The following is a 27,138-nucleotide window of genomic DNA, read 5'->3' on the forward strand; positions in this document are numbered from 1 at the left end:
TTTTTTTGGGATTAACCTGTAAAACATGTCCAAATCTGTTTGTGCCAGATGATTATTAAGCTCTTTAAGATAGATTACAGTAAAGTGGCTTCTTGTTTAAACAGACAACTTTAACGGTTTGCAAGTGTAGTGAACAGCCGGTAATTAAAACCTGTAATAACAGACTTTTAAAGAAGAACGTAAAGCTGTTTCAGTTCCTTTTATTTTTATTGACATCTTAAATATATTCCAGGAAGTTTTCTGCTAGTTAGAAAGTGTAGCAAAGGTTACAGAACAACAGAGAGACAGTCATAAGCACCAAAATAAATTCAACATTTCAGTTTATACAGTTTTAATAAGTCAAAATGAAGACAGAAATTGCACTGTAAAAAGTCCCTTTGCATGGCTACAGTTTGTACAAAAATAAACAGGTTTAGAAAACTGAACCACTTTATTTGGATCAAACTAAAATACAAAAAACTCCCTGATACACCATTTAGTTATTTTCTTTACTTGTTTTCCATTTGAAAACCAGTGATTTATGGCTGTAGTAAAGGTGCAACTTTCCATTTATGTCATCTAGGGTGACTCAACACATCAAAGCGGACAGTTTGACATTTGACTCCTGTAACGGCTCACAGGGGAGCATTCATGTGAACAAACCGTCCCAAATAGATGAATCATTTTCACCCTAAAACATAAGTCTTACACCAACAGCTCCCCTGTTTCCCGTCTCTGTAGAAACACCCAACAATCGCCTCAGAAGAAAACATGCTGGTTCACATTAAAAGGCACAGAAAGCCACAAAATCTCACAGCGTGGCAACTTGTAAAAACATAAAAATATAATCAAAATCAAGATAGTAAAATATATAAATGCTTTCATATGTACATGGTAATCCGTCAGCTTTAAAGTCACACTTAGAGGCATTCCACAGTAAAACAGTCCGAAAGGAATAGTTTCAGAATAAACTTTGGCCAGCAGAGCTCTGATTGTTTGGTCTGTAGATGAGATCTTTTAAAGAAGTGGCAAACTGAGCTGTATTTTATCAGCACACAATCTCCCATGACACAAAACTTTATAGCAGAAGTGTATTTTGTGATGCACATTCTTCTAGGCAACATGTTTGTCATGATTCACGGCTCTAAAAGTGGAATAAGACCGATCTTTGGTGATGGGGCAGGTTTACAGTCCTTGTTGCTGTAGTAAGAGAAAAACTGTTGCACACTGTGCTGTTTTAGTTTTGGGAAACCTAAAAATGAACATTTCAGCAAAATAATTTGGGTTCAAAGAATTGCATTTATTCCTGTGCACATGACAGCTTTATTTCTGGCAATGTTATAAACTTTCCTCCCATCACTTCAGGAACTCACACATATTTTGCATTCAAATAATGTCCTCACTTTGGCTAGAAACTGATCTTTGGCATTGTGAAAAACAAATCTTGGGTCTCCACAGTGACTCTTCATGCACAGCTTTTTATTTGAGAGATTATTATTGCTCAATTACCCTTTAGAAGAGAGCAAAGCTCAACATTATCTTGGAGTGTGGATGTTTATGACTTTGAAACATTTACCAGCCTGTATGCATTTGTCTCAGATCTTTTATTTAAACAGGATCTCAGATCCTGTTTAAATAATCCAATATTAGTACTCATGCATTATTTTATCCCACTGACTAGAAATCCACATATTCTTAGAGAAAATACAAATTTTCCGCAAAAATTTAAATAAAAGCTTATTTTATCAGTAGATGGGTCGTCAAAAAAAGTCTGATTAAATGTGATAAAACGAATACGTTTTATTCATGTTTATCTTCACCACTTTAATAATCGAACCATGACTAGCCACAGACCTAAACAGTCTAAATTACTTTAGACTGTTTAGGTCCTGCCAACACTCACTGAGCAACAATGAAGCTGCACTCAGTTAAGTTCCAGTCCTTTGTATTAAAACAGAGCAATCTGAGCTACCTGCTAATGTTAGCATGTTTGTTTATGACTATGCTAACAGTTAGAGCCCAGAAGCTAAGATTCAGACTTCAGAATGATACCACAAAGTTAACAATGTTCAAGTTGTAACTTTTATCTATAAATAAATCATTGAGAGCAAATCAGTTTTTTTGTTTTAAAAATGGTAAAACCATCCTGTCTCACACACAGTGTGACATCGCCTTTTTTCACCTGATTAAAATAATTATGTTCATCGGGTGAAGGCTAAAGTTGTTCATGAGAAATCAGAATCGCCTGAAAGGTATCAGAAGGTCAAAGCTTTTCAAAAACTAGAGATCAGAAACCAACCTCAAAACTAAACCGGAATAATTATAACACGTTTTCACCAGGAAATTATTTTTGTGTGTGACAGCATGGAATACAAATTGATGGGTTTATTGCTGGATTGATCAGTACCTTATACTCAAAGTGGGATGCTGAATCTTGAGGTCAGTAATGTTGAAGTAGCAAATTTATATGAATTGTAACTTCAGGAGCTTTTCTGGTGGATTTTTGTAAAGACTCAGAAATCCAAACTGGGATTAAAAAGAAAGAAAGAAATCCAAACATTTATGTTACAATGGAGGCCATTATTTTTGTATGTTTTTATGAAGACTTGGCAAAAAAGTGCCACACCTTTTTTTTTTCATAACTTAATCTTCAACCTGATGGTGATAAATTAGGAAAAGTCAAGCAAACTGAGGTTTTTTTTTTTTTTTTAAATAAAATCACCTTTCCCAGAAAAAAAAAAACAAATCAGCTGTTGTTTAGTTCTTCATTAAAAGGAAAACTTCCATCCTGTGCTCTCCTTTACAGGAAGGGTGACATCGGTTTTACTGCCCCATGTACAGTGTAATGAGACCTGCCTTGTGCAGCTGCTGCCACACAACCATCTCCATACGCATGTCATGGTTGGCATAGAAGGCCACACTGTGATAGGTTTTATCGTAGTAATGGTCCGAGTAGTTTCTGTAGTCTGGCGTCATAAAGCCATACGCACTCACCTTCAGAAACCAGAAAACAAAGAGAAACCACAGTTTAAATGAAAGCAGAAGCATAAAACAAACTTATGTTGCATGTTCTGTCATCTTCCATCTTCATTATTTACTTCTGACAGATTGAGAGACAGGTTTTTACAATAACAATCAGGGTGAGAATCTGATAGATATGGAAGTTTTGACACAACTGGGGAACAATGTCAATATTAACAAGATTAAATATCAGCTGTAGGGAATCACTTGTTATGCAAGTGCAGCCACGTAATGTACAGCAGAAACCAAATATTTACACAGTCATAAAAGACACATTACCTTTCTTACCCCTCAATGTCTGACTTAAAAAAAGACAAACATTTTCCTGTTTTTGGTCAGTTAGGATGGCCAGAATTATGTCCATTTGCTTTACTTTCTTTAGATTCAGAAGTTTGTGGTGTTAAGCTTACAATGCCATAGCATTAATATCCTGGCTTTCCCAAATCCTTTTAGGGCTTAATAATCTGCATGTAAACTTTTAACTTTGAAGAACTAATAGAAAGATGCTTATTTTATAAGTCTGCCATTTACCAAATAGGAATGTTTTTAGTAATCTTAATCGATCTAAAACAGGAAACATTTAGTCTGATTTAATGTCAGAAAGTGAAACTGTGTGTGCGCCAATGTCTGGCTTCAACTAGAGTAAAATAACAATTATTATTGGCACAGGCTCCAGACTCCTACCTGGTCGCAGGTGTGCAGTGCAGCCAACAGCATTGCCGCACCCGTCGACGGACGGTAGATGCTCTTATACCTGCCTTTCAGAATGTTTGACCGAAGGAATCTGAAACCAGAAATCATGAAATCTGTCTACAGTTGTACAAACATCTCAGACTGTTATTTTTTAAAATGTGATTAGTTTAATTATCTTTGATTATCTTTGGGGGTAACCACTCTTCCTGTGCTTCAGTCAGATTTAAAGAACCCCACAAGAAAGTCTAGTCAGAAGCTTGCCTAGGTCTCAGCCTCAGCTGCTCCGTGACAGCTGTTTAAAATGTGAGCTCTCTTTTCATTTAGACCACCTGCTATGAGTTTGCTCACCTGTTTCTGAGGTAACGGATGAAATCTGGGTGGTACATCTTTAGCTTTGCTGCTGAGACATCCTTTCCAAAGTACTTTGTTGGGCTGTGCAAAATAAATAATGCAGATCAGTATTGTAAAAAAAAAAAAAAGTTTAATCTTAGAAGTTTTGCAGAAACTATGAAAGCTTCAGGGGAAAACAGACATGAAAACGGCCGTCCAGTTCAACCTGGATCTTGATACACTGAGTTTTACAATGTTCCTGTGTTGCACAAAGTAAGAAAACTGGTTAAATATCTTTTCAGATCGTACCAACCTTATCTTTGTCATGAGTCATACATTGTGATGTTTCGTGTTGCTTGGTTTGAAGTCAGGTTTCAACATGTAAACTTTTCATCACATGCAGTAGTGTCAACGATTTAAAGCTTCTAAAATGTAATCTCAACTGATCAAATGTGGACTAATGTGAATAAAAATTTACAATTTACAAACAGGAAGCACAGCTTGCGCATTCGATTAGAGCGACAGAATTTATAGTATTAATTTTATTCACTGTCAAAAGTTCTGTTCGTGATCAGTTGCTAGCAATCATCTTGTCAAAATAATAAGCAGCTACTTTACAGAAAGTTCGACAATTTAAGAATATCATACATGCAATAGTTGAAAGCAACAAGGATTTCAGGCCTTGCTGAGATTTAAATTGTCACAACATAAAAAAATTATAAGAATTTCAGAGTATGAAGGTTGAAACAGAAAAGCCCTGAATATTGATCCACAGCACCTTGGACAGCACCAAACTGGAGATGGTATCAAATTATTTCAATAAAATTTAGAAATGTTTTTTCACAGCAGGACTAAAATAACTCCAGAAATATGATTTTAGAGGATCCTTCTATCATTCACTGGATTTCTTTCACCAGTTGTCAGGTGTTAAATTGGCCAATATGCATGCAGACCTTTCAACTGAAACAAATATCAAGAAGATCTGACCTGCTTAACGATACAAAACAGCGATAATTACACATAGGTCCTATTTTTGACTTTTAACCACCAATCAAATCCTTGCCAGCCTTAGATAAATGACAAAGCTTAATCTCAACATCAGATCAACTAAGCTTCATTTGTGCGCTTTTGCTTACTCTTTGCCTTGCTCAGGTCCCCTCCCCACTGGTGTGTGCATGGCTGCTGCCTTCATCAGCAGGTAATCCCGGTCATGATCGGGCAGGAAAACATATCGTGTCTCCTGTGGCGGAGCAGCAGAGTGTTAAAAGTGAGCACATTTCTGGCAGAAGGGGAGGCCCTTCGGTTGTGTCCTTACCGTGGACACAGGAGGCCCATGGTACCCGGCGTATCCGTAGCTCCTCATGGAGTTCATTAATGTGTTTGTGGAGAAGGTGTAGTGGGTGGTCCGTGACCCCACATCCTCCTCGAAGCCTTTAATGACTGCTCCGTTGGTCCTAAACATCCACAGGAGTCCACAAATGAACAAAGAGAAAAAGAAATTCTCAAAATAACAGAATAAAAACACAATGAAATTTCATTGTGTTTTTATTCTGAGAGAAAAGGCAGAAACATATTTGGAGTGGGATTTGGAGGTTTCAAACTCTAGGTCATGAGGAACTTGAAACTCTATGTCAAAACAAAACAGCTAACTGATCTTCAGGGTTTTAGTTCATGTTACAACTCACACACCAAAATTCAACTTATTTGATGAGTTACCACATAACCCATTTTTTCTTTTTCAGCAATACAAATGTTGTCAAGAGAGGTTTTATAAAAAGACAAACACAGAGCCAAACCATCCCAGTGGGGTTGGTAAGGCCAGTCTGTACCTGAAGACATAATGATGGCTGTCGATTTCCTTCCCTTTGTTTGAGCTCTTCAGTATCCCACCATTTCCCACCACGGCACATCGGCTGCACTCCGATTCATTTTTACGAGTTTCCCAGTCATCCAACATCCTCCAATTTGCAGAGGAGTTTAGCACAGACAGAGTATCCATCAGAGCTGAAGAGACACATACAGAATTAGTCTGGAAATAATTTAAAAAAAAAAGTTTCTTCAATAACTGCCCTCAGATTCAGATATTTGTGGTTTAACATAACAATTGGATCTGACACTCTTCCTTCCTCAAACTATCCTAAAATAATAAAGACTTGACTTCATCTACAAGTTTGTTTATCCACTAAACAATAATTACACTGACTTATATATAAATTTTTTTGATTTGATTAATTTAATCCTGATTCATACTTGTTTTGTCTGGAGTGAAAGTTGGTTTCTGATACTGTAAAGTATTTTAATTAAATTACCACAAATTAACCTTTTAACACTGAATGAAATATTGTTGGCAAGGATAATCTTTAAGTTAAAGAGCCTTGCAAAAGTATTTACACCGCTTGAATTTTTCCATTTTGTCGTGTTTGAATCCCAACCTTCAGTTTATTTTCATAGGATTTTCTGACAAACCAACAAGTGCTTAATGGTTCATTTGTTTTGCTAACAAGTCTGGTAAGATCTTTTGACTTTTCTGCTTTACTCCAATTACCTTAAATGAAACCCAGATCAACCAATAATTCCACTAATTATTAAGTAGAATCCTGTATCTAATTTGATCTCAGTATAAAGTTATTGTAATAATAGCAGAATGAACTAGTGACGAAGTTTGAAACAGGGTAAAGTTAGAAAACAACATTTTACGCTTTAAACATCTTACAGATTCTGTTTAAGCCATTATCGGAAAATGGAAAGATTATGGCACAACTGCAAACCTGGCAAGACAGTCGTCCACATAAATTGACAGGCCATAAAGCAAGAGGCAAGAGTGTCATGGTAACTCTGTTGTTGTTACAACCAGTGATAAATCTCAGAGCACCGTTGTAGACCGGAGTCAAGGACTGTAGGCAACTGGTTGAAGAACACGAATACACAACATCGCCGTAATCACGGACAGCTAAAAAGGTAGCTCTTATCAAAAGCTATAGAGCTCTGAGGGAGAGATATAACATGTGCCTGTCACAGAAACTGAGGTTCACCCTTAATCTGGAACTTTGACAGAAAGCTCCCCATCGATGATTAATCCCAGGTACTTGTAACTGGAGACCACCTTCAGTTTTACCTTGGGCAGCTCTGATTATGTTCTGAAGGAATGGGTGAATGGGTATAAAAACTTAAGTGATGCACAGTTTCTGTGACTTGATTGTGACAAATCAAAAGACTTTGGCCTTAAACTAAACCTACTACAGTATATATTCATTACTGGCCCATTACACATGTACCCAAGGTTAAAAATCCTCATGTTCTCAGTGTGGGTTTTTTTAAAATGTTGATTGAAATTCAGAGAGTAAGAACAGTTCCCTTTCCAAGGACTGATACCAAGGTGAAACTTCTCTAGAAAAGGGAACATTTTCCAAGCATCCACAACACCTAAACTAAAGCAAAGAGTTGGAGATGTTTCTAAGCAAAGAGAGACACTCTGAAGAAACTTTCTTTGTAGAAACATTTGTTTCAAGCTCCAAATCTTCACATAAAATGTAGGAAATAAAACCCTCCTCTGATCCCTTGAGCTCGCGCCTCAAGTCAGGACTTGTCCAGCTCATTAGGAATTGGAGGCTTAGTGTGCGAACTCAGGTTTGTGCAGAGATCAGCATACAGCAAAATTAAAATGTGAACCTCTGTATGCATGTTGAACTCTTTAAAGTTAGTTAAAGCATAAAGTCCTTCTGGGGCATTAAACAGTGTTCTATTTCTGCAAAGGTTGTTTTCCCTGTTGTCAACAACTGCCCCCGGAACCATGTCACTCGTGATGCCAAGCAGCTATGTGAAACCTTTGGAAACTTTCCAACACACAATCCAGTGAGCTTCAGAAAGAATGAAATAAAACAATCTCACTGTTGTAGTCGATGCCTCCCCAGCCATGTGTTCCTGGATACCGTTTCAGACGCTGGTGCTGCTCCTGAGTCACATGTTGGGCCCATTGCAGGACCGGAATATGCTCCAGGAATCGTCCTCCAAATTCAGACTGCTTTATCCGACTTTGAATCCCATCTGGGCAATTCTGAAAGGAGCGGATAACACAGCTGTGTAGTCATCAAAACAAAACCACAGTAAAACTCTACAACTACAGCCACAGTGTCCTGAATGATCAGTCAGCGGTAAAAACCTCCTGATGCACACGACAGACTGTTGTCTGTTTATTTTAAAGCTCTGATAATAACACAGGCAGGAGGGAGGAAATGAATACATACATCTGCTGGTTAGACTGGAGCCTCTGAGAAAGTCGCCACAACTTTTGCTACAATTTTCAGACAGCTCAGGGCTGGGTTACCCTCTTCTTTTGCATTTAACAATTTTTATTTTTTTTTTAATGGAGGAATAAAGCAGCTCCAACTAGACTTCACTGTAAAATGTCCATTAAACTGATGAAATTTATAAAAACAGGAGCTTCAAGAAATGTTTGCTTTCCTGGTTTCTTGTTTAATGAAAAAGAGGATTTAAAATTGCTGAATTCCCTTAGAAATAAACCTGAAAGTTGCTCTCATTCACTAACAGCAGGCATCACTGGCATATCATTAATATAACATATGCAACAAATTATTTAATTCAGGCATTCAGCTGTAATTGCTTTTGTTATCGATATGATTTTATTGAATTGCTTCATAGATTACAGACTTTGTACAAACAGGACAGCATGAGCTAATTTATGAGCTTTAAACTTATCAAGACCTAAGAAACATGAACAGAACGTAGTTCATGCTGGTCACATTAAACAGCGTTCTATTTATAAGTCAATAGCTCCTGTAAACTGAGACTTTAGGAAAGACTTTCAACCACTCTTTGCAGAAAAGGAGCATCGATAGTGTCATGAATTTATAAAAGTGGTGGTTTTTTTAGACAATCCACTGGAATAAAAATCAGATTTTTATTGTGAACCTTTTAATAGACTTATGGGGAAAAAAGCAGCCATTTGTATTCTGACCACAAAAAAAAGGAAAAGACCCTACGTGCATGAAAGCGGTTCATTGGAGAATTCAGTCAGATTAAAATACAATTTATGTGGAAAAATTACTGCAAAAATGAATGCAAAATTATTACTATCTTTTTTACATTTTATGATAATTTTATGTCCAGATGAACAGAGTACTTACTTAATATGACAGAATTTAAATCTTCATTCCCTGGTTACTGGTAATTACAGTAAACAAACCAGTCATTCATGCAACCCACTAGCTGCCCAGATGTTCTCCTTCTAACAGAGAACATGAGGAGGTAACCGAAAACAGGTTTCAGGATGTTTGTCCAAGGTGTGAAATCAGTGGAGTAGCACGACACCACCTATGATTTAATCTTCAACTTAAATATTAACTGGGAAAACCTGCCCACCACAACGATAGGAGCCGGTGGGAGAGTGAAAAGTTGATAATTAACGGTTTTAGTACGCTGCTGATCAGTAAAACTTTAACAGAACATGTGATTATATGTTCACACTTTAAGGCCTGTGAGAGTAACTAGATAGAAATAGAAATATTTCAATAGAAATGTTTAAAGCAGCTCATGTCCCCGAGGTCAGGTCCATGCTCTGCACCTTGTAGATGTGTCCTTGTTTCTGCTGATAAAAATGGCTCCATTACCTTCTCAACATACCATCTTCTGCAGAGGCCTGCTAATGAACCTTTGATTCAGGGATGGGGAACCAAGGAAACATCTAAAACATGAGGGACACCAGCCTTTGAGGACATTAACATTGGACCCCCACTATTTTTGAAATGCTAATATTAGTTCAATGTGATTAAGTTCATGGACACTAAATCTTTGGAATAAATAATCAGATTAAATTCAGAGCTGACTTACTGTTTGTGGAGGGACATTCTCAGTCATGTAAGAGTCTCCAATGAAGGGGGGATCTGTGGGGCCTCGAGCTTTGGTGGGTTTCACAGGAGGGGCCCTGGTGCTTTTCTTGGCTTTGTCATCTTCAGCCCTGAAAATGGACTTTAAGGCATTTAGGGTTTGGTTTTTTGCTGGGTTTGGTGGTTTGGTGACTGGTTGAGTCTTTAAAGCTGCTGTCTGTTTGGCTCCTATGGGGTTAGGAGGTGTGGAGGTCAGGGCTTGCTGGCTAAGGTTGCTCCATCTGGGTGGAGAATCCTTAGAGATGCTGTGGAGGATCAAACCACACATGGTAACTTATCTCAATCTGCGTTTGCTCTTACAGGAAACGTTCAGTCTTTAATGCTTCTAAAAGTGTTCTCAGAGGAATTTCGAAGATGAATAAGAGGATTCAGCATCAGTTATTTATCTCATTGTGTCATCTCATGTTTCACTGGGGAATGACTGAGTTTGTGTTCTGATTCTTTTACTCAATCAAAATTGTTTCATATAATTCAACAACAGCCTTTTTATGTTACAACTACAAAATCTGATATAAAACATGTTTAGTTTGAATTTTATGTGACAGACAAACATAGTGGCAGTGCCTAATTATGCTGTGGAAGGAAGGACATACATGTTTTTTTTTATGAATAAACATTTGAAAAGTGTGGTGTTTGCATTTGCAATCAATCTCCTTTGCTCTGACACCCCTGAAGAAAATCCAATGCCACTTAAACTCAGAAGTAGAAATATGGTAGAAAAAGGCAAAACAAATACATGTGAAAAACCAAAAAACAAAAGCAACCTTGACCCCTACTTAAAGATTAAAATAAAGCCTAAAACATAAATAATAGGTATGGTTTAAAAACCTTTGCAAAGAGGATAATCTAAACTATACAATGTGTAGAGGCACCAGTTGAGCTGACAGAGCAGCATCCATCAGGGATAAGAAACTCATATCTGTTTAGATTTTTGGTGGAAACAGCGTTTATTATAAATATCACAAAATGTTCGTTTCAAACTTTCAGCCAACTTTCCAAGTTTCACATCTGTGATAAACCAAGTTTCTTTGGTGTGTTACTCTAGCTACTAACCTTAATAAATAACAGCCAAGTTAACAGGTTGTAAAAACTATCATTTAACTTTGTAAAACCCACAGGCAGAGAGACAATATTTCCTATTTTATTTTAAAATGTAATAATTCAACCAAACAGCTGAACTATTTCTAGGTTGGACAAAGCCCCAGTTTTAGAGAACTAGTGTGACATGAGCCCAAATACATTCTGGGGTGAAAGGGATTCCTTATGTCAATTAATCTGAAATACTTTACAGGGCTAACTTATAGCGTGGTTGATGGAAGATGTGGGTGAAAGTTGAAATTTATTTAGTTAATTAGGCCTCACAGTCCGTCTTGGACATCATTGCATTTCTGGGATTCAATATCCGACCCAACTGAAGATTGTATGACATTATAAGAGAATAATATCAGACAAAGGACGGACAAAACTCTTCCATCTGTCCTGTGATCTTCTGTTTGCTGCTGTGTTTGACATCCACACACAGATCACAAAACCAAGTGCTGCAATAGTTGAAAACGATGGTTTGAGGAACTGTTTCTGAGATACATCCCATCCTTAACATGATGTCTTTATTTACTTTCTATGCACCAAAAGGATTTGATTTATAAATATATTACTTTTGATTTGTATTACCCCCTGGTGGATCAGTGTGTTAAGTTAATTTTAAGATGCTTTTCCTCATCACTCTTTCCTTCTCTTTGAGGTCACCTAGTCACCATGTTCTGCCATGGAATTGCGTCCATGAGCAATGCTGACAGGGAACCGGTTCGTTCAATCAGCCTCACTGGGAAAAGGCACATTGACTGGAGGGAGGACCTGGACTGTGTTTGGGTTTAGATTGCTTGGTTTTGACCTCGAGTTGCTCAAGATGAATGCAAATAATATTTGTTTTCTAGAGTGATGACATGTGGCATTGAGTGTAAAGAAATAATATTTCCTCATAACCCTTTCCTGTCTGACCATTTTAATAACCTCAAACTAATCAAACAAATTGATTCTCTTGTTCATAGTGCTCCTCATTGCGTGGTGCATAGACAATGCAGCCCCCTTGAAAAAGAAGGTAATTACTCATAGGAGGCTGCCTTCCTGGTTCAATTCAGCGCTGAGTACTTTAAAGCACAATGTTAGAAAATTAGAGGGAAAATGGCGCTCTACCTACCTAGAAGATTCCTACTTATTCTGGAAAAATAGCCTACTGTTGTATAAAAAGACACTTCACCAAGCTAGAACAACTTATTTCTCATCATTGATAGAAGAGAACAAGAATAATCCTAGGTTTCTCTTTAGTACAGTTGCTAAACTTACACAGAGTCATAGCTCTGTTGAGCCATCCATTCCCTTAGCTCTCAGCAGTCATGACTTTATGGGATTCTTCCACAATAAAATGTATTCTATTAAAAAGAAAATCTTTGACATACTCCCGAAGATGATTACTTCATCCACAGCAAGTGAGACAACATTGGAAATAACTGTAGAACCTGATCTGTGTTTGGACTGTTTTGATCCAGTGGAGCTTCCTGAGTTATCAGAAATATTAGCTTCATCTAAACCTTCAACTTGTAAGTTAGACCCAATCCCAACCAAATTATTTAAGGAAGTGTTCCCTCTGATTACCAGCCCAATTTTAGGTATGATTAACCTATCCTTAGTGAATGGATCAGAACCACAGGCTTTAAAGGTAGCTGTAATTAAACCTTTATTTAAGAAACCTTCGCTTGATCGAGATGACTTGAAAAATTACAGACCTATATCCAATCTTCCATTCTTATCTAAAATTCTTGAGAAAATACTTGCTAATCAAATGTGTGAGCATTTACACAGCAATGACCTGTTTGAAGAGTTTCAGTCAGGCTTCAGAGCTCATCATAGCACTGAAACAGCTCTGCTGAAAGTCACTAATGATATTCTTATGGCCTCAGATAATGGACTTGTGTCTGTACTTGTCCTGTTAGATGTCAGTGCTGCATTTGATCCAGTTGACCATAATATTCTCTTAGAAAGGCTGAAATATGCTGTAGGGATCAGGGGAACAGCACTAGGCTGGTTTAAATCGTATTTGTCTGACAGATTTCAGTTTGTTCATGTAAATGATAAATCATCTTTAAACTCCAGGGTTAATTGTGGAGTACCACAGGGTTCAGTACTTGGCCCAATTCTCTTTACTATATATATGCTTCCAATAGGTAAAATTATCAGGCAGCATAGGATACATTTTTACTGTTACGCTGATGATACTCAGCTTTACTTATCCATAAATCCTGATGAGCCCAACCAGTTAGATAGACTACAAGCATGTCTTGAAGACATAAAAACCTGGATGACTTTATATTTTCTGCTTCTAAATTCAGACAAGACAGAAGTTGTTGTCTTTGGACTAGAATCTTTGAAAAAGAAACTGCTTAGTCAATCACTTAACCTGGATCATAAAGTAAAAACCCTTGGTGTTATTTTTGACCAGGACATGTCATTTAAATCCCATATTAAACAGGTTTCTAGGATTTCCTTCTTTCATCTCCGGAACATTGCCAAAATTAGAAATATCCTATCCAGGAGTGACGCTGAAAAACTAGTCCATGCATTTGTTACTTCAAGGCTGGACTATTGTAATTCATTATTATCAGGATGTCCACAAAATGCAGTTAAAAGCCTTCAGCTGATTCAAAATGCTGCAGCAAGAGTTCTGATGAAAATTAAAAAGAGAGATCATATTTCTCCTATTTTAGCTTCCCTTCATTGGCTCCCTGTTAAATTTAGAATAGAATTTAAAATTCTCCTCCTCACATACAGGTCCTTCTCAAAATATTAGCATATTGTGATAAAGTTCATTATTTTCCATAATGTCATGATGAAAATTTAACATTCATCTATTTTAGATTCATTGCACACTAACTGAAATATTTCAGGTCTTTTATTGTCTTAATACGGATGATTTTGGCATACAGCTCATGAAAACCCAAAATTTCTATCTCACAAAATTAGCATATCATTAAAAGGGTCTCTAAACGAGCTATGAACCTAATCATCTGAATCAACGAGTTAACTCTAAACACCTGCAAAAGATTCCTGAGGCCTTTAAAACTCCCAGCCTGGTTCATCACTCAAAACCCCAATTATGGGTAAGACTGCCGACCTGACTGCTGTCCAGAAGGCCACTATTGACACCCTCAAGCAAGAGGGTAAGACACAGAAAGAAATTTCTGAACGAATAGGCTGTTCTCAGAGTGCTGTATCAAGGCACCTCAGTGGGAAGTCTGTGGGAAGGAAAAAGTGTGGCAGAAAACGCTGCACAACGAGAAGAGGTGACCGGACCCTGAGGAAGATTGTGGAGAAGGGCCGATTCCAGACCTTGGGGGACCTGCGGAAGCAGTGGACTGAGTCTGGAGTAGAAACATCCAGAGCCACCGTGCACAGGCGTGTGCAGGAAATGGGCTACAGGTGCCGCATTCCCCAGGTCAAGCCACTTTTGAACCAGAAACAGCGGCAGAAGCGCCTGACCTGGGCTACAGAGAAGCAGCACTGGACTGTTGCTCAGTGCTCCAAAGTACTTTTTTCGGATGAAAGCAAATTCTGCATGTCATTCGGAAATCAAGGTGCCAGAGTCTGGAGGAAGACTGGGGAGAAGGAAATGCCAAAATGCCAGAAGTCCAGTGTCAAGTACCCACAGTCAGTGATGGTCTGGGGTGCCGTGTCAGCTGCTGGTGTTGGTCCATTGTGTTTTATCAAGGGCAGGGTCAATGCAGCTAGCTATCAGGAGATTTTGGAGCACTTCATGCTTCCATCTGCTGAAAAGCTTTATGGAGATGAAGATTTCATTTTTCAGCACGACCTGGCACCTGCTCACAATGCCAAAACCACTGGTAAATGGTTTACTGCCCATGGTATCACTGTGCTCAATTGGCCTGCCAACTCTCCTGACCTGAACCCCATAGAGAATCTGTGGGATATTGTGAAGAGAACGTTGAGAGACTCAAGACCCAACACTCTGGATGAGCTAAAGGCCGCTATCGAAGCATCCTGGGCCTCCATAAGACCTCAGCAGTGCCACAGGCTGATTGCCTCCATGCCACGCCGCATTGAAGCAGTCATTTCTGCAAAAGGATTCCCGACCAAGTATTGAGTGCATAACTGTACATGATTATTTGAACGTTGACGTTTTTTGTATTAAAAACACTTTTCTTTTATTGGTCGGATGAAATATGCTAATTTTGTGAGATAGGAATTTTGGGTTTTCATGAGCTGTATGCCAAAATCATCTGTATTAAGACAATAAAAGACCTGAAATATTTCAGTTAGTGTGCAATGAATCTAAAATATATGAATGTTAAATTTACATCATGACATTATGGAAAATAATTAACTTTATCACAATATGCTAATATTTTGAGAAGGACCTGTATAAAGCCCTTAATGATCTAGCTCCATCATACATCAGAGATCTGATTGTTCCATATGTTCCTAACAGAGCATTTCGTTCTCAGACTGCAGGTTTACTGGTGGTTCCTAGAGTCTCTAGAAGTAGAATGGGAGGCAGATCCTTTAGTTATCGAGCTCCTCTCCAGTCAGTGGAACCAGCTCCCAGTTTTAGTCTGTTTTAAGGCTAGGCTTAAAACTTTCCTTTTTGATAAAGCTTATAGTTTTGGCTTAAGTTATCCTCAGCTATCTCTGTAGTTATCCTGCTATAGGCTTAGACAGCTGGAGGACATGATCACTTTTCCCTACTCTGCCAGATTGTTATAGTACTCTACAATTTTGCATTATTTGCTGTTATTTCAGCTTTTAACTCTATGTTCTCTCTCTTTTCTCTTTCTAGAAGCTACACCTGGCCTGCCTCTGTATCTACCTGTGACACGTTCCTGGAGGGGGGCATCATCCAAGCTTCTGCTGCCAACAACCCAATGCTCACCTTCTACTGATGATACACTTCGCCCTGTCTTTCAGTGTTTAGCCCTATTTTTCTCCTAGACATAGCTACTGACTGAGCTTTTACTGTAACTAATTATATGTGCTCTCTCTCATACTCTAACCTTGAAAACTGGCTCAGTTTAGATGTTTTTTCTTCCTAGATTAAACCACTGTCTACATCTGAGCTACATCCATTAACATTTACTTTTCCTTCCCATAGAAAGTACTCCTGGATCAGTGCTTCTTTGTTCTCTTTGTGTCTCTGCCCTGTTCTCTCAAACCCTCAGTCAGTCGTGGCAGATGGCTGCTCACACTGAGCCTGGTTCTGCTGGAGGTTTCTTCCTGTTAAAAGGGAGTTTTCCTCTCCACTGTCGCTACATGCTTGCTCAGTATGAGGGATTGCTGAAAAGTCAACACCAGTGACTGTCCACTGTCTTTACATGCTCATCCAGGAGGAGTGACTGCTACAAGTCTCTGACTCAATGCAATATGCTGGATTTCCTTAGACAGACAATCTTTTTAACCAATTTGAATAAATAACTGAATCTGACTGCACTGTTCGATAGTTAGGATTAATTGGAATGTATGTACCTGACTTGAAATCTGTATGATTTGATTGAATTAACTAGAGTTACCCACCTTTCACACAATGCAACAGGACAAAACACTCGGCAATTATTTTTACCTCTGCCTTCCTCCCTCCCTGTTGGATGGAGTAAGGGGGAGTCAGATTTAGCCTAAACCGGCTCATTTATGGTTGAGGTGCAAACACACCCTCCATTTCTGCTACCTGTGCGACCCCTTCTCTTTTCCAATGGTTATAATCAGTCTGACATAGAGCGGTCCCTCCAATCCCTGTGGTTTTTAGTATAACAATGGCCACCAGTGGGCTCTACATGGACAAACCTAATCAGTGTATTATTTTACTTAGTACCCCTACACATAGCCCATTCTAAAATGGCCAAACTAACACTCAGTAGTTTATTCTTACCTCCCCAACAACCCTACACCATTCCAGACCCTGTGTGAAGTGCCTTGAGACGACATGTGTTGTGAACTGGCGCTATATAAATAAAACTGAATTGAATTAAATGTTTGTTTTCTAGAGATTTTATTTAGTTAGGTGTGTGTGTGTGTGTGTGTGGAATGAAGGTGAATTGTGTCTCCAACCCTTTTGATTAGCATTGGAATAAATGCTAAATGGCCAGCACTTTTATGGTGCTTTATCAAGTCCAAGGACTCACATTACAATCAGACTGTTGTCTGTTTATTTTAAATCTCTGATAATAACACAGGCAGGAGGGAGGAAATGAATACATACATCTGCTGGTTAGACTGGAGCCTCTGAAAAGGTCGCCACAACTTTTGCTACAATTTTCAGACAGCTCAGGGCTGGGTTACCCTCTTCTTTTGCATTTAACAACAGAAAAAAAAGATTTATTTTTTTTTAATGGAGGAATAAAGCAGCTCCAACTAGACTTCACTGTAAAATGTCCATTAAACTGATGAAATTTATAAAAACAGGAGCTTCAAGAAATGTTTGCTTTCCTGGTTTTTTGTTTAATGAAAAAGAGGATTTAAAATTGCTGAATTCCCTTAGAAATAAACCTGAAAGTTGCTCTCATTCACCAACAGCAGGCATCACTGGTATATCATTAATATAACATATGCAACAAATTATTTAATTCAGGCATTCAGCTGTAATTGCTTTTGTTATCGATATGATTTTATTGAATTGCTTCATAGATTACAGACTTTGTACAAACAGGACAGCATGAGCTAATTTATGAGCTTTAAACTTATCAAGACCTAAGAAACATGAACAGAACGTTGTTCATGCTGGTCACATTAAACAGCGTTCTATTTATAAGTCAATAGCTCCTGTAAACTGAGACTTTAGGAAAGACTTTCAACCACTCTTTGCAGAAAAGGAGCATCGATAGTGTCATGAATTTATAAAAGTGGTGGTTTTTTTAGACAATCCACTGGAATAAAAATCCGATTTTTAATGTGAACCTTTTAATAGACTTATGGGGAAAAAAGCAGCCATTTGTATTCTGACCACAAAAAAAAGGAAAAGACCCTACGTGCATGAAAGCGGTTCATTGGAGAATTCAGTCAGATTAAAATACAATTTATGTGGAAAAATTACTGCAAAAATGAATGCAAAATTATTACTATCTTTTTTACATTTTATGATAATTTTATGTCCAGATGAACAGAGTACTTACTTAATATGACAGAATTTAAATCTTCATTCCCTGGTTACTGGTAATTACAGTAAACAAACCAGTCATTCATGCAACCCACTAGCTGCCCAGATGTTCTCCTTCTAACAGAGAACATGAGGAGGTAACCGAAAACAGGTTTCAGGATGTTTGTCCAAGGTGTGAAATCAGTGGAGTAGCACGACACCACCTATGATTTGAGACGACATGTGTTGTGAACTGGCACTATGCAGGTCCTTCTCAAAATATTAGCATATTGTGATAAAGTTCATTATTTTCCATAATGTCATGATGAAAATTTAACATTCATATATTTTAGATTCATTGCACACTAACTGAAATATTTCAGGCCTTTTATTGTCTTAATACGGATGATTTTGGCATACAGCTCATGAAAACCCAAAATTCCTATCTCACAAAATTAGCATATTTCATCCGACCAATAAAAGAAAAGTGTTTTTAATACAAAAAACGTCAACCTTCAAATAATCATGTACAGTTATGCACTCAATACTTGGTCGGGAATCCTTTTGCAGAAATGACTGCTTCAATGCGGCGTGGCATGGAGGCAATCAGCCTGTGGCACTGCTGAGGTCTTATGGAGGCCCAGGATGCTTCGATAGCGGCCTTTAGCTCATCCAGAGTGTTGGGTCTTGAGTCTCTCAACGTTCTCTTCACAATATCCCACAGATTCTCTATGGGGTTCAGGTCAGGAGAGTTGGCAGGCCAATTGAGCACAGTGATACCATGGTCAGTAAACCATTTCCATGTCTGGAAATCTCATGGCTAAGAACCAACATTTTCCAGGGAATACAGGTCCTTCTCAAAATATTAGCATATTGTGATAAAGTTCATTATTTTCCATAATGTAATGATGAAAATTTAACATTCATATATTTTAGATTCATTGCACACTAACTGAAATATTTCAGGTCCTTTATTGTCTTAATACGGATGATTTTGGCATACAGCTCATGAAAACCCAAAATTCCTATCTCACAAAATTAGCATATTTCATCCGACCAATAAAAGAAAAGTGTTTTTAATACAAAAAACGTCAACCTTCAAATAATCATGTACAGTTATGCACTCAATACTTGGTCGGGAATCCTTTGGCAGAAATGACTGCTTCAATGCGGCGTGGCATGGAGGCAATCAGCCTGTGGCACTGCTGAGGTCTTATGGAGGCCCAGGATGCTTCGATAGCGGCCTTTAGCTCATCCAGAGTGTGGGGTCTTGAGTCTCTCAACGTTCTCTTCACAATATCCCACAGATTCTCTATGGGGTTCAGGTCAGAAGAGTTGGCAGGCCAATTAAGCACAGTGATACCATGGTCAGTAAACCATTTACCAGTGGTTTTGGCACTGTGAGCAGGTGCCAGGTCGTGCTGAAAAATGAAATCTTCATCTCCATAAAGCTTTTCAGCAGATGGAAGCATGAAGTGCTCCAAAATCTCCTGATAGCTAGCTGCATTGACCCTGCCCTTGATAAAACACAGTGGACCAACACCAGCAGCTGACACGGCGCCCCAGACCATCACTGACTGTGGGTACTTGACACTGGACTTCTGGCATTTTGGCATTTCCTTCTCCCCAGTCTTCCTCCAGACTCTGGCACCTTGATTTCCGAATGACATGCAGAATTTGCTTTCATCCGAAAAAAGTACTTTGGACCACTGAGCAACAGTCCAGTGCTGCTTCTCTGTAGCCCAGGTCAGGCGCTTCTGCCGCTGTTTCTGGTTCAAAAGTGGCTTGACCTGGGGAATGCGGCACCTGTAGCCCATTTCCTGCACACGCCTGTGCACGGTGGCTCTGGATGTTTCTACTCCAGACTCAGTCCACTGCTTCCGCAGGTCCCCCAAGGTCTGGAATCGGCCCTTCTCCACAATCTTCCTCACGGTCCGGTCACCTCTTCTCGTTGTGCAGCGTTTTCCTCCAGACTTTTTCCTTCCCACAGACTTCCCACTGAGGTGCCTTGATACAGCACTCTGGGAACAGCCTATTCGTTCAGAAATTTCTTTCTGTGTCTTACCCTCTTGCTTGAGGGTGTCAATAGTGGCCTTCTGGACAGCAGTCAGGTCGGCAGTCTTACCCATGATTGGGGTTTTGAGTGATGAACCAGGCTGGGAGTTTTAAAGGCCTCAGGAATCTTTTGCAGGTGTTTAGAGTTAACTCGTTGATTCAGATGATTAGGTTCATAGCTCGTTTAGAGACCCTTTTAATGATATGCTAATTTTGTGAGATAGGAACTTTGGGTTTTCATGAGCTGTATGCCAAAATCATCCGTATTAAGACAATAAAAGACCTGAAATATTTCAGTTAGTGTGCAATGAATCTAAAATAGATGAATGTTAAATTTTCATCATTACATTATGGAAAATAATGAACTTTATCACAATATGCTAATATTTTGAGAAGGACCTGTATATACATGGGGCTGTCATTTCAATAAGGTTAGCCTTGCTAGCCCTGCTAATCACTAATATAAGATGGTTTATAGTAGAAGCTCATTTTGTTTCAAAAATATGTCTGAGCTACCGCAGCCTGTTAGAAGTCAGACGCCTCTGAGCTCCTCCGGTACTTCAACCCCAGAAGCGATCACACACTATATCTAACACTGACTCTTAAAGGAACGACTTTCAACCAGTTTCTAACTTTTAGCTCCTTTAATCTAAATTAAGGCAGAGGAATGATTACAGAGATCAGCGCTGAGGCTCTCGTCTCGGACCGTCGCTGTCTGTTAGAGGATGACAAAGAGCCTCGATGATTATCAGTAGATTATGTGTCACCATTGGGGTGTCTATCTGTTAGATTGTGCAGTAGCGGGTGTCCATCCTTAATCTAAGTGTGCTGTGGCTTTCTAATCAACCCAGTTATACCAGCTGCTCCAAAATCAAACCCAGTGCCCCAGCCTCAGGTCATTTTATGACAAACCTTGGGCCATTTATCCTTGTACTGTATATTTATGAGCATTCTTATCCTATTTTAACAAAAGGGAAACATTAGAACTTATACTTTATTTCACTATGGTATAAATGGGAAAACCAGCTATGACCATAATAATAAAGGTTATTCCTAACAAATATAATTAAAACCATGTTTGACAGCAGCTGCTCTCATCCAGCTCGTCGCCTCTGCTTGCAACATAAAAATGGTGACTTCGCATAAGTTAGATATAATATTAGATTTAAATAGTTTCAATGCCGTTCTTGCTCTTAAAAGAGAAACCAGAATAAGCAAAACTCTGAGATAAATGATTCTGTGAACCTCTGTTTCTCGGATGAACCTGTGAATGTTTCAGCAGACATACAGCACAGCTGTAACAGAATCTGCAAAACATTCACATGGGTCTCTCAGATCAGGACAGCTTTGGGAAGCTAAAAGAACAGCACACTCCATTGGCTCATTCCCCTTTAGTTTATCTGAAAAAGGCTAGAGAAACGAGCCGATTCTTCCGTTTCTCTCAGCTGGCTTTAATGCATCAGTCGGGGACCTGCTGGCTTTTAGAGCTGGAGCTCTGCCCGTCGGAACAAAGCTTACATTTCACGTCCGTGTGTGAGAGACTACCTCCAGGGGATTTTTTTCATTAGTGCAGCAGAGTGCTGTGTGGTTCCTTTGTTGGAGCCACAATGATCCAACTGGAGCGGAGGGAGGGGGGTAAGAGCTGGTTATAGAAACTCTTCATAACACACGAGCTCTCAGAATTTAACCCTTCAACTCCGTCATCATTCACTGCTCTGCCTGAGCAACGAACAGCTCAAAATGTCCAGAAGGTTTCATTGTTTTAATCATCTTGTTAAGGTAATTCAGCTTGACTATGCAAATTTATGGGACTTTAGCATGTTTTTTAGTGTTTTTGAGTTTAATAATCTGTCTGCGCACCACACATTACATTTAGGTCAGATTCAGAAAGAGATTTTCCAATTAATAAAAAAGGCAGAAGGTCAATTGCTCTTAATAAAGTCCCTTAAACTTTTTACATCTTTCATGTAAAGCTAACTTAATTTTCCAGACTCAATTTTCCTGAGGTTTTAGTCTTTTGCGATCATTTCAGGAGAGGAAGGACTGTCACAAGGAACTAAAAAAAGCTAAACACAAGGGAGGAAAGGCAGGAAGGATAGACAAAGAAACAGAACAGACATACACAAAGATAAAGAAATGAGTGACAAGGAAAGAAAGTAGTGACAGATGGATATGAGTGAGAAGACAAAAGGAAGAACAAGACAGAGCAACAGGAAAGAAGGATAGTATCCTTCTTTCCTGTCTTGTCTTCCATGTAAAACGATGGAAGACAAAAGACAAATTACAGGACACAAGGAAGAAAAGAAAGGAGACAAAAGAAGGGGCAAGGCAGGAAAGAACTGAACAAATGACCACATCGGTTTCTGCTCATCCACAAACCAGAACTGAACCAGCTGCTTTAGGTAGCAGCAGTTTATGTTCATAATAAAACTGGATTATATTAAACAGTCAGGATCTGCATGTTTTCAGGAGGACCACAGTTCACTTGTTCTTTGCCTCATAAAAACACATTTTATAACTTTTCCAGCATCAGTTAAACTGTAACTGAGTCCAGTCCAGAAAATTCAACTATGAGCAGAGAAGGAAAAAACCTTTTGTGCATTCATCCAGACAAAGACCTACGAAAGACTGACATTGAGGAAACGGCCAAATAAAAAATAAATCTGGCTTGTGTTTCAGATGGACAGATTAATCTATAATGAAGGCCGTCTGAGGTCTGGTATGTCCTAATCTCATCTTTGTGGCAACGTGAGGCAGCAAACACAGCTAATATAATAGGTTTCAGAATATTGTTTTATTAAAAACAGTTCAAAGGTTGAACCAGGCAAGATGGATATTTCACAGTTTGTTCCTTTGATATTCACTCTGCCTCTTTATATGGAACCACGATTGACTGGTTGACTTTTCACGTTAACATTTTCCACAGGCCACCTATTACACAGCAGCTCACCTGTGTGTTTGCACATCTGAACAGCCAATAAATGGTAAATGAGTCACGCAGCGAGCATGGGGGATTTATATTAAACAAACTCCAATGTAAAATGTAAATACATTTAGTGCCAGCAGGATCTTTGCGTGGCTAGCCGATTATTTTGTTTAGACCTCAACTGAACTGCGTTTATTATTACATTTTAATGGACACTCACAACTAATCAGGTGTTTTACTCAGTTAAATAAAATTAATATTACAAGGATTTTATCCAAATTCAGCACAAATGCTGCAATGCCCTGTACTGCCGTCTCAACATTATTCCACCCCAGGAGTAAGAGCACACATTTGTACATCAGGTATGGTCTCTTAGGCATGTCGGGTGCAACCAGTCAAGGGTTTCATAGGTTGCATCAGGTTTGATTAAGATAAGCACTTCAAATACGTGGGCTGTTGACTGTAAAAGCTTAAAAAAAAAAAAAAAAAAAAAAAGGTCTGGAAGATACTAAAGTGACGATCAAAATTGTGTGACTTAAATCCTATTGAAATTTGCTGGTGGGAAATGGAGTGTTGCAGCACGCTCATCAAAAATGCGGAATGAATGAACTGGAGGCATTCGATCATTAGGAGTGGGCCAAGCGTTCCTCGGGAACACTTCCAGAAGCTGGTGTCTGTACATCATGTTTCCAGAAGGTCATAATGGCACAACGATACTGCACTATGTACTAAAGAAGCAAATAATGAAGGGGTGGAATACTTTTGAGATTACAGTAATCAGTTAAAAAAATAAGTGGCTTTTGTGTTTGATTTGTAGAAACCATTTATTTTATGTATTAATTTGATAATTGATAACAGATTCACCTATAAAACTGATTTGCATTCAGGGTTGAATAATTTTAGGTGAATTGTGCAGTTTTATCGCTATAATTTTTTTAGTAACAGAACATCTTTACTTATTTTAAAATAAACTTTATCAACATACTTCAGCACTGATGACTGGAAGGATTTAGACCTTGGGTCTATCATAAATAACATTTACAGTTCTGGTCAGAAGCTATCTATGGGTATAAACGTCATTATTGCTGGGCATTTAAATTGTTATTTCTGCATGATGGAATAATTATACAAATGACTTCAATGATTTTAAAAACCAAAATGGATGCACAGTCAGATTTGTGACTTCTAATCTTCAACATTTTTCAAAACAGGCTACAAAATAATTATACATCCCAGCAGTATTTAATTAAATGTCTCACAAAGTTGTAGCTTGACCACACACTTTGTGTAGCGCCCAGCATCACTCAGGCTGATTATCTGAATGCTATTCTTGGCAGAATCATTAAAGTTAATTTAAAATTAGTTGGATTCGTTTACAACCCAGTTCCTAAATGTTCGTCTAGGTTGAGGTCAGGACTTTAAGAGGGTCATTCAGAAAGTTCATCATTATCCGGCTTTATCAGCTCCGTTTGATGTGTGTTCCGTGGAGTTGAGAAGGCATTTGGATGTCCATGTGGGCTTTCCTTGTTGGGTTGCACAGTCTCAGTCCATGTTGATGTTAAACTGGTCTTACTGTGAGCAGTGACACTGGTATTCCTGCAGTTTCCAGTTTATTATGAGCTTGAGCCTCAGTGGTTCTTGGGTCATTCATTTCTCACCAATTTCCTTTCATCTGAGGGGGATATTTGGACACAGGTGGGTGGTTTAAATGCGGCAGTTATCCCAAACACATGTCCAAACTGGTTTGGAAAGGGATAAATCAGGGAACATCAAGCTTCTGCAAGGACGGTCCTAAAGCTCTGACCTGAACCCTGTTGAAAAGTTATGGACTATGCTTAAAAGCTCAGTCTGTGCCACAAAACCAACCAGTTTAAATGAACTCCTCCATCACTGTTGCAGTCAGACATCCAGCCAGAAGGTTGATCATGGCTACAGAAGTGTGTAGATTTTCTGCAACTTGCTAAAAAAGGTACATTTAATAACATATTAGTGAGTTTGTCAATTTATATTTGAGCCTGTATGTATTGATTCTGTGTGGATTAGAGAAAATCCACATCAAAATTTAATTAACTCTCAAATCACTTTTTTTAAAGTGGTATCATTTCTTGTTGGGAACAGAATGGGACATCTTTGAAAGATATTAATGTCCATTATGAGCGCATGTAAAGGCCTAACTTGAACTGTATATTGAATTTCGGTGGATTTGTAATTCACCTGAATGCTTTTTAAAATATTTTACGAATCATAGTTTTTGAAAGATAACTTAATATTTAACTGTTTTTTGGAGGAGACTGTCCGTTTTTGCTCTCTGCTGCTGCCAACTTCATCTCTTGATCATTTTGGCGCTTTCTGATTTTCCAACAGGTGAAACACAATCTACTGGATTTGGATCATGTGACTTAGCAGGTATTGTGTGTACATTGTCCCAAAACTTAAAGGTTTTATAAAAGAAATCTCTAAATTCCACCGGCTCAGTAGATGAGTCCTCACCTGATCGGCCTCCATGCCACAGGATGGAAATTCCTACCAAGCAGGTAAAAGGAAGGCCGCTGCATGTTTAAACACAGCATGTAGATAAGCAGGAGGCAGACGACGCTCCACACACCAAACAGCAGGTGCCTCTTCAAGGCCATCCCTTTTAGGATGCAGGCGTTTCTGGGCAATGGGCTGCGTGTGCTTGCTGGGCCCTGCGAGCCGCCTGCAGGACCATGAGGATGGCCCCAGGAGGAGGATGCTATCCGATTCAGAAGGGCTTCCCTGTTCAGGCCAGCAGGTGTGAGGTGATGGTGAGGGTTAAATTATCCCACAAAATGACCCAGGCTTCTCTCAATACGACTACAAAGACAGAGGAGATGAATGGAGAGAGTTAAAACAAGAGCAAAGAAGGGAAACCTTATCTCTCAGTAGCAGCAGAGCACCATATAATCCCTTTTTAAAGAAACCTTTGCTCATGAACACAAAGGTCACTGTCTTCTGATGCTTTAATTAATCTCCTTTCTGCTGCTGTAGCTTCTCTGATGAACCAAAAAAAAAGAAAAAAGTCTGGTGGCCTTGCTCAACTCAACTGAGCACCCTGACGTCAGCTGTGGCTCCAAGGCGACAGCAGAAAACATTTTTAGGAGGCACTACGTCTCCTGCTGCTTAGTGGGTCTGGAGGTGTCCCAACAGAACTTGTCACCTACTTGTCAGCAGGCAGAGGAGAGCTAGAGATCTGCTGGAAAGCTCCTACATGATCCTTGACAACCGCTTTCTCGAGCAGGATGAAGGTTTTCCTGAATGAGGTGAAGAGGACTGCAAGGAATGTGTTGGGAGGGATTTGGTGATAACCTCCCTGATAATAATCAGAGCAGTTAACTTCGTTACTCGGCTCTTTTCAGAACAAGAAACAAAGAAAAAGCTCAATCTACAAAAATAAACTATAGCAGCATCGATGAAGTGCAGACCAGAGGAGTCAAAGTTATAAATTATGACAAAGCCTGACTCAGCCTGAATTATGTGGAACAGGAGGCTCCAATGCATCATTCCTGAAACAAAGAAATCTTTTCACATCGAAACACAAGAACAAGGAAACAAATATCCCCTCACCAGCAGCAGCAGGTCGCCTTTACTCTGACAGCGGAGACATCTTGCTCTAAGGAAGCGCTAAGAGTGTCACTGCCAGTCTCAGTAGTGGATGGGCGGGCCTATTGTGAAATGAGTAACAGCTGCTGGCAATTGGTCAAACATGAGAGGAGGAGGGGGCAGGGAGACCATTGCAGGAAGCTATAAAAAGTTAGTTAGACATGAACAGGCAGCTCTGAGAGACTGAATAATGAGTAATGGTAATGAGCCTCGTACACACACATTAATGTTAACACACTCTCACTCACACACACCTAACGTCTCCATCCAGTCAGTTTGCCCTTTAGAGTTCACTTGTCTCTGCTAAAACAAAAGAAAACAACCTAAAACAGCAAACGTACCTCTGGTTGGTTGGGTGACTTGTAGGAAGTGACTTAAAGTGTGATGGAGGGGAACAGAAGAGGAAGAAGAGGAAGTTGGTCAGCTGACAGGGTGTTTCCTGATATACATATAGAGAGGAGGAGAATACCGAGGTC

At 39.0% G+C, this 27,138-nt stretch overlaps 1 protein-coding gene across 2 annotated transcripts; it reads right to left on the reverse strand.

Moving 5' to 3' along the window:
* Positions 1 to 188: 188 nt before the first annotated feature.
* st6galnac (ST6 (alpha-N-acetyl-neuraminyl-2,3-beta-galactosyl-1,3)-N-acetylgalactosaminide alpha-2,6-sialyltransferase) lies at positions 189 to 27,105 on the reverse strand. Of its 2 annotated transcripts, none has more exons than XM_047377096.1 (11): positions 27,004 to 27,105; positions 26,627 to 26,803; positions 25,532 to 25,876; positions 9,871 to 10,171; positions 7,912 to 8,077; positions 5,853 to 6,027; positions 5,339 to 5,477; positions 5,160 to 5,263; positions 4,042 to 4,125; positions 3,685 to 3,784; positions 189 to 2,973 (listed from the first exon to the last, which is right to left on the reverse strand). In XM_047377096.1, exons 3-11 carry the CDS (start codon positions 25,672 to 25,674, stop codon positions 2,803 to 2,805), a joined length of 1,383 nt encoding a protein of 460 aa, XP_047233052.1. In that variant the 5' UTR covers positions 25,675 to 25,876; positions 26,627 to 26,803; positions 27,004 to 27,105; the 3' UTR covers positions 189 to 2,802. The 2 variants fall into 2 exon arrangements, with proteins under 2 accessions (XP_047233052.1, XP_047233053.1); XM_047377097.1 differs by having other exon boundaries at positions 26,917 to 27,014.
* Positions 27,106 to 27,138: the final 33 nt, after the last annotated feature.

Source organism: Girardinichthys multiradiatus, chromosome 10 (genome assembly GCF_021462225.1).
Source record: "Girardinichthys multiradiatus isolate DD_20200921_A chromosome 10, DD_fGirMul_XY1, whole genome shotgun sequence".
Taxonomy (NCBI): domain Eukaryota; kingdom Metazoa; phylum Chordata; class Actinopteri; order Cyprinodontiformes; family Goodeidae; genus Girardinichthys; species Girardinichthys multiradiatus.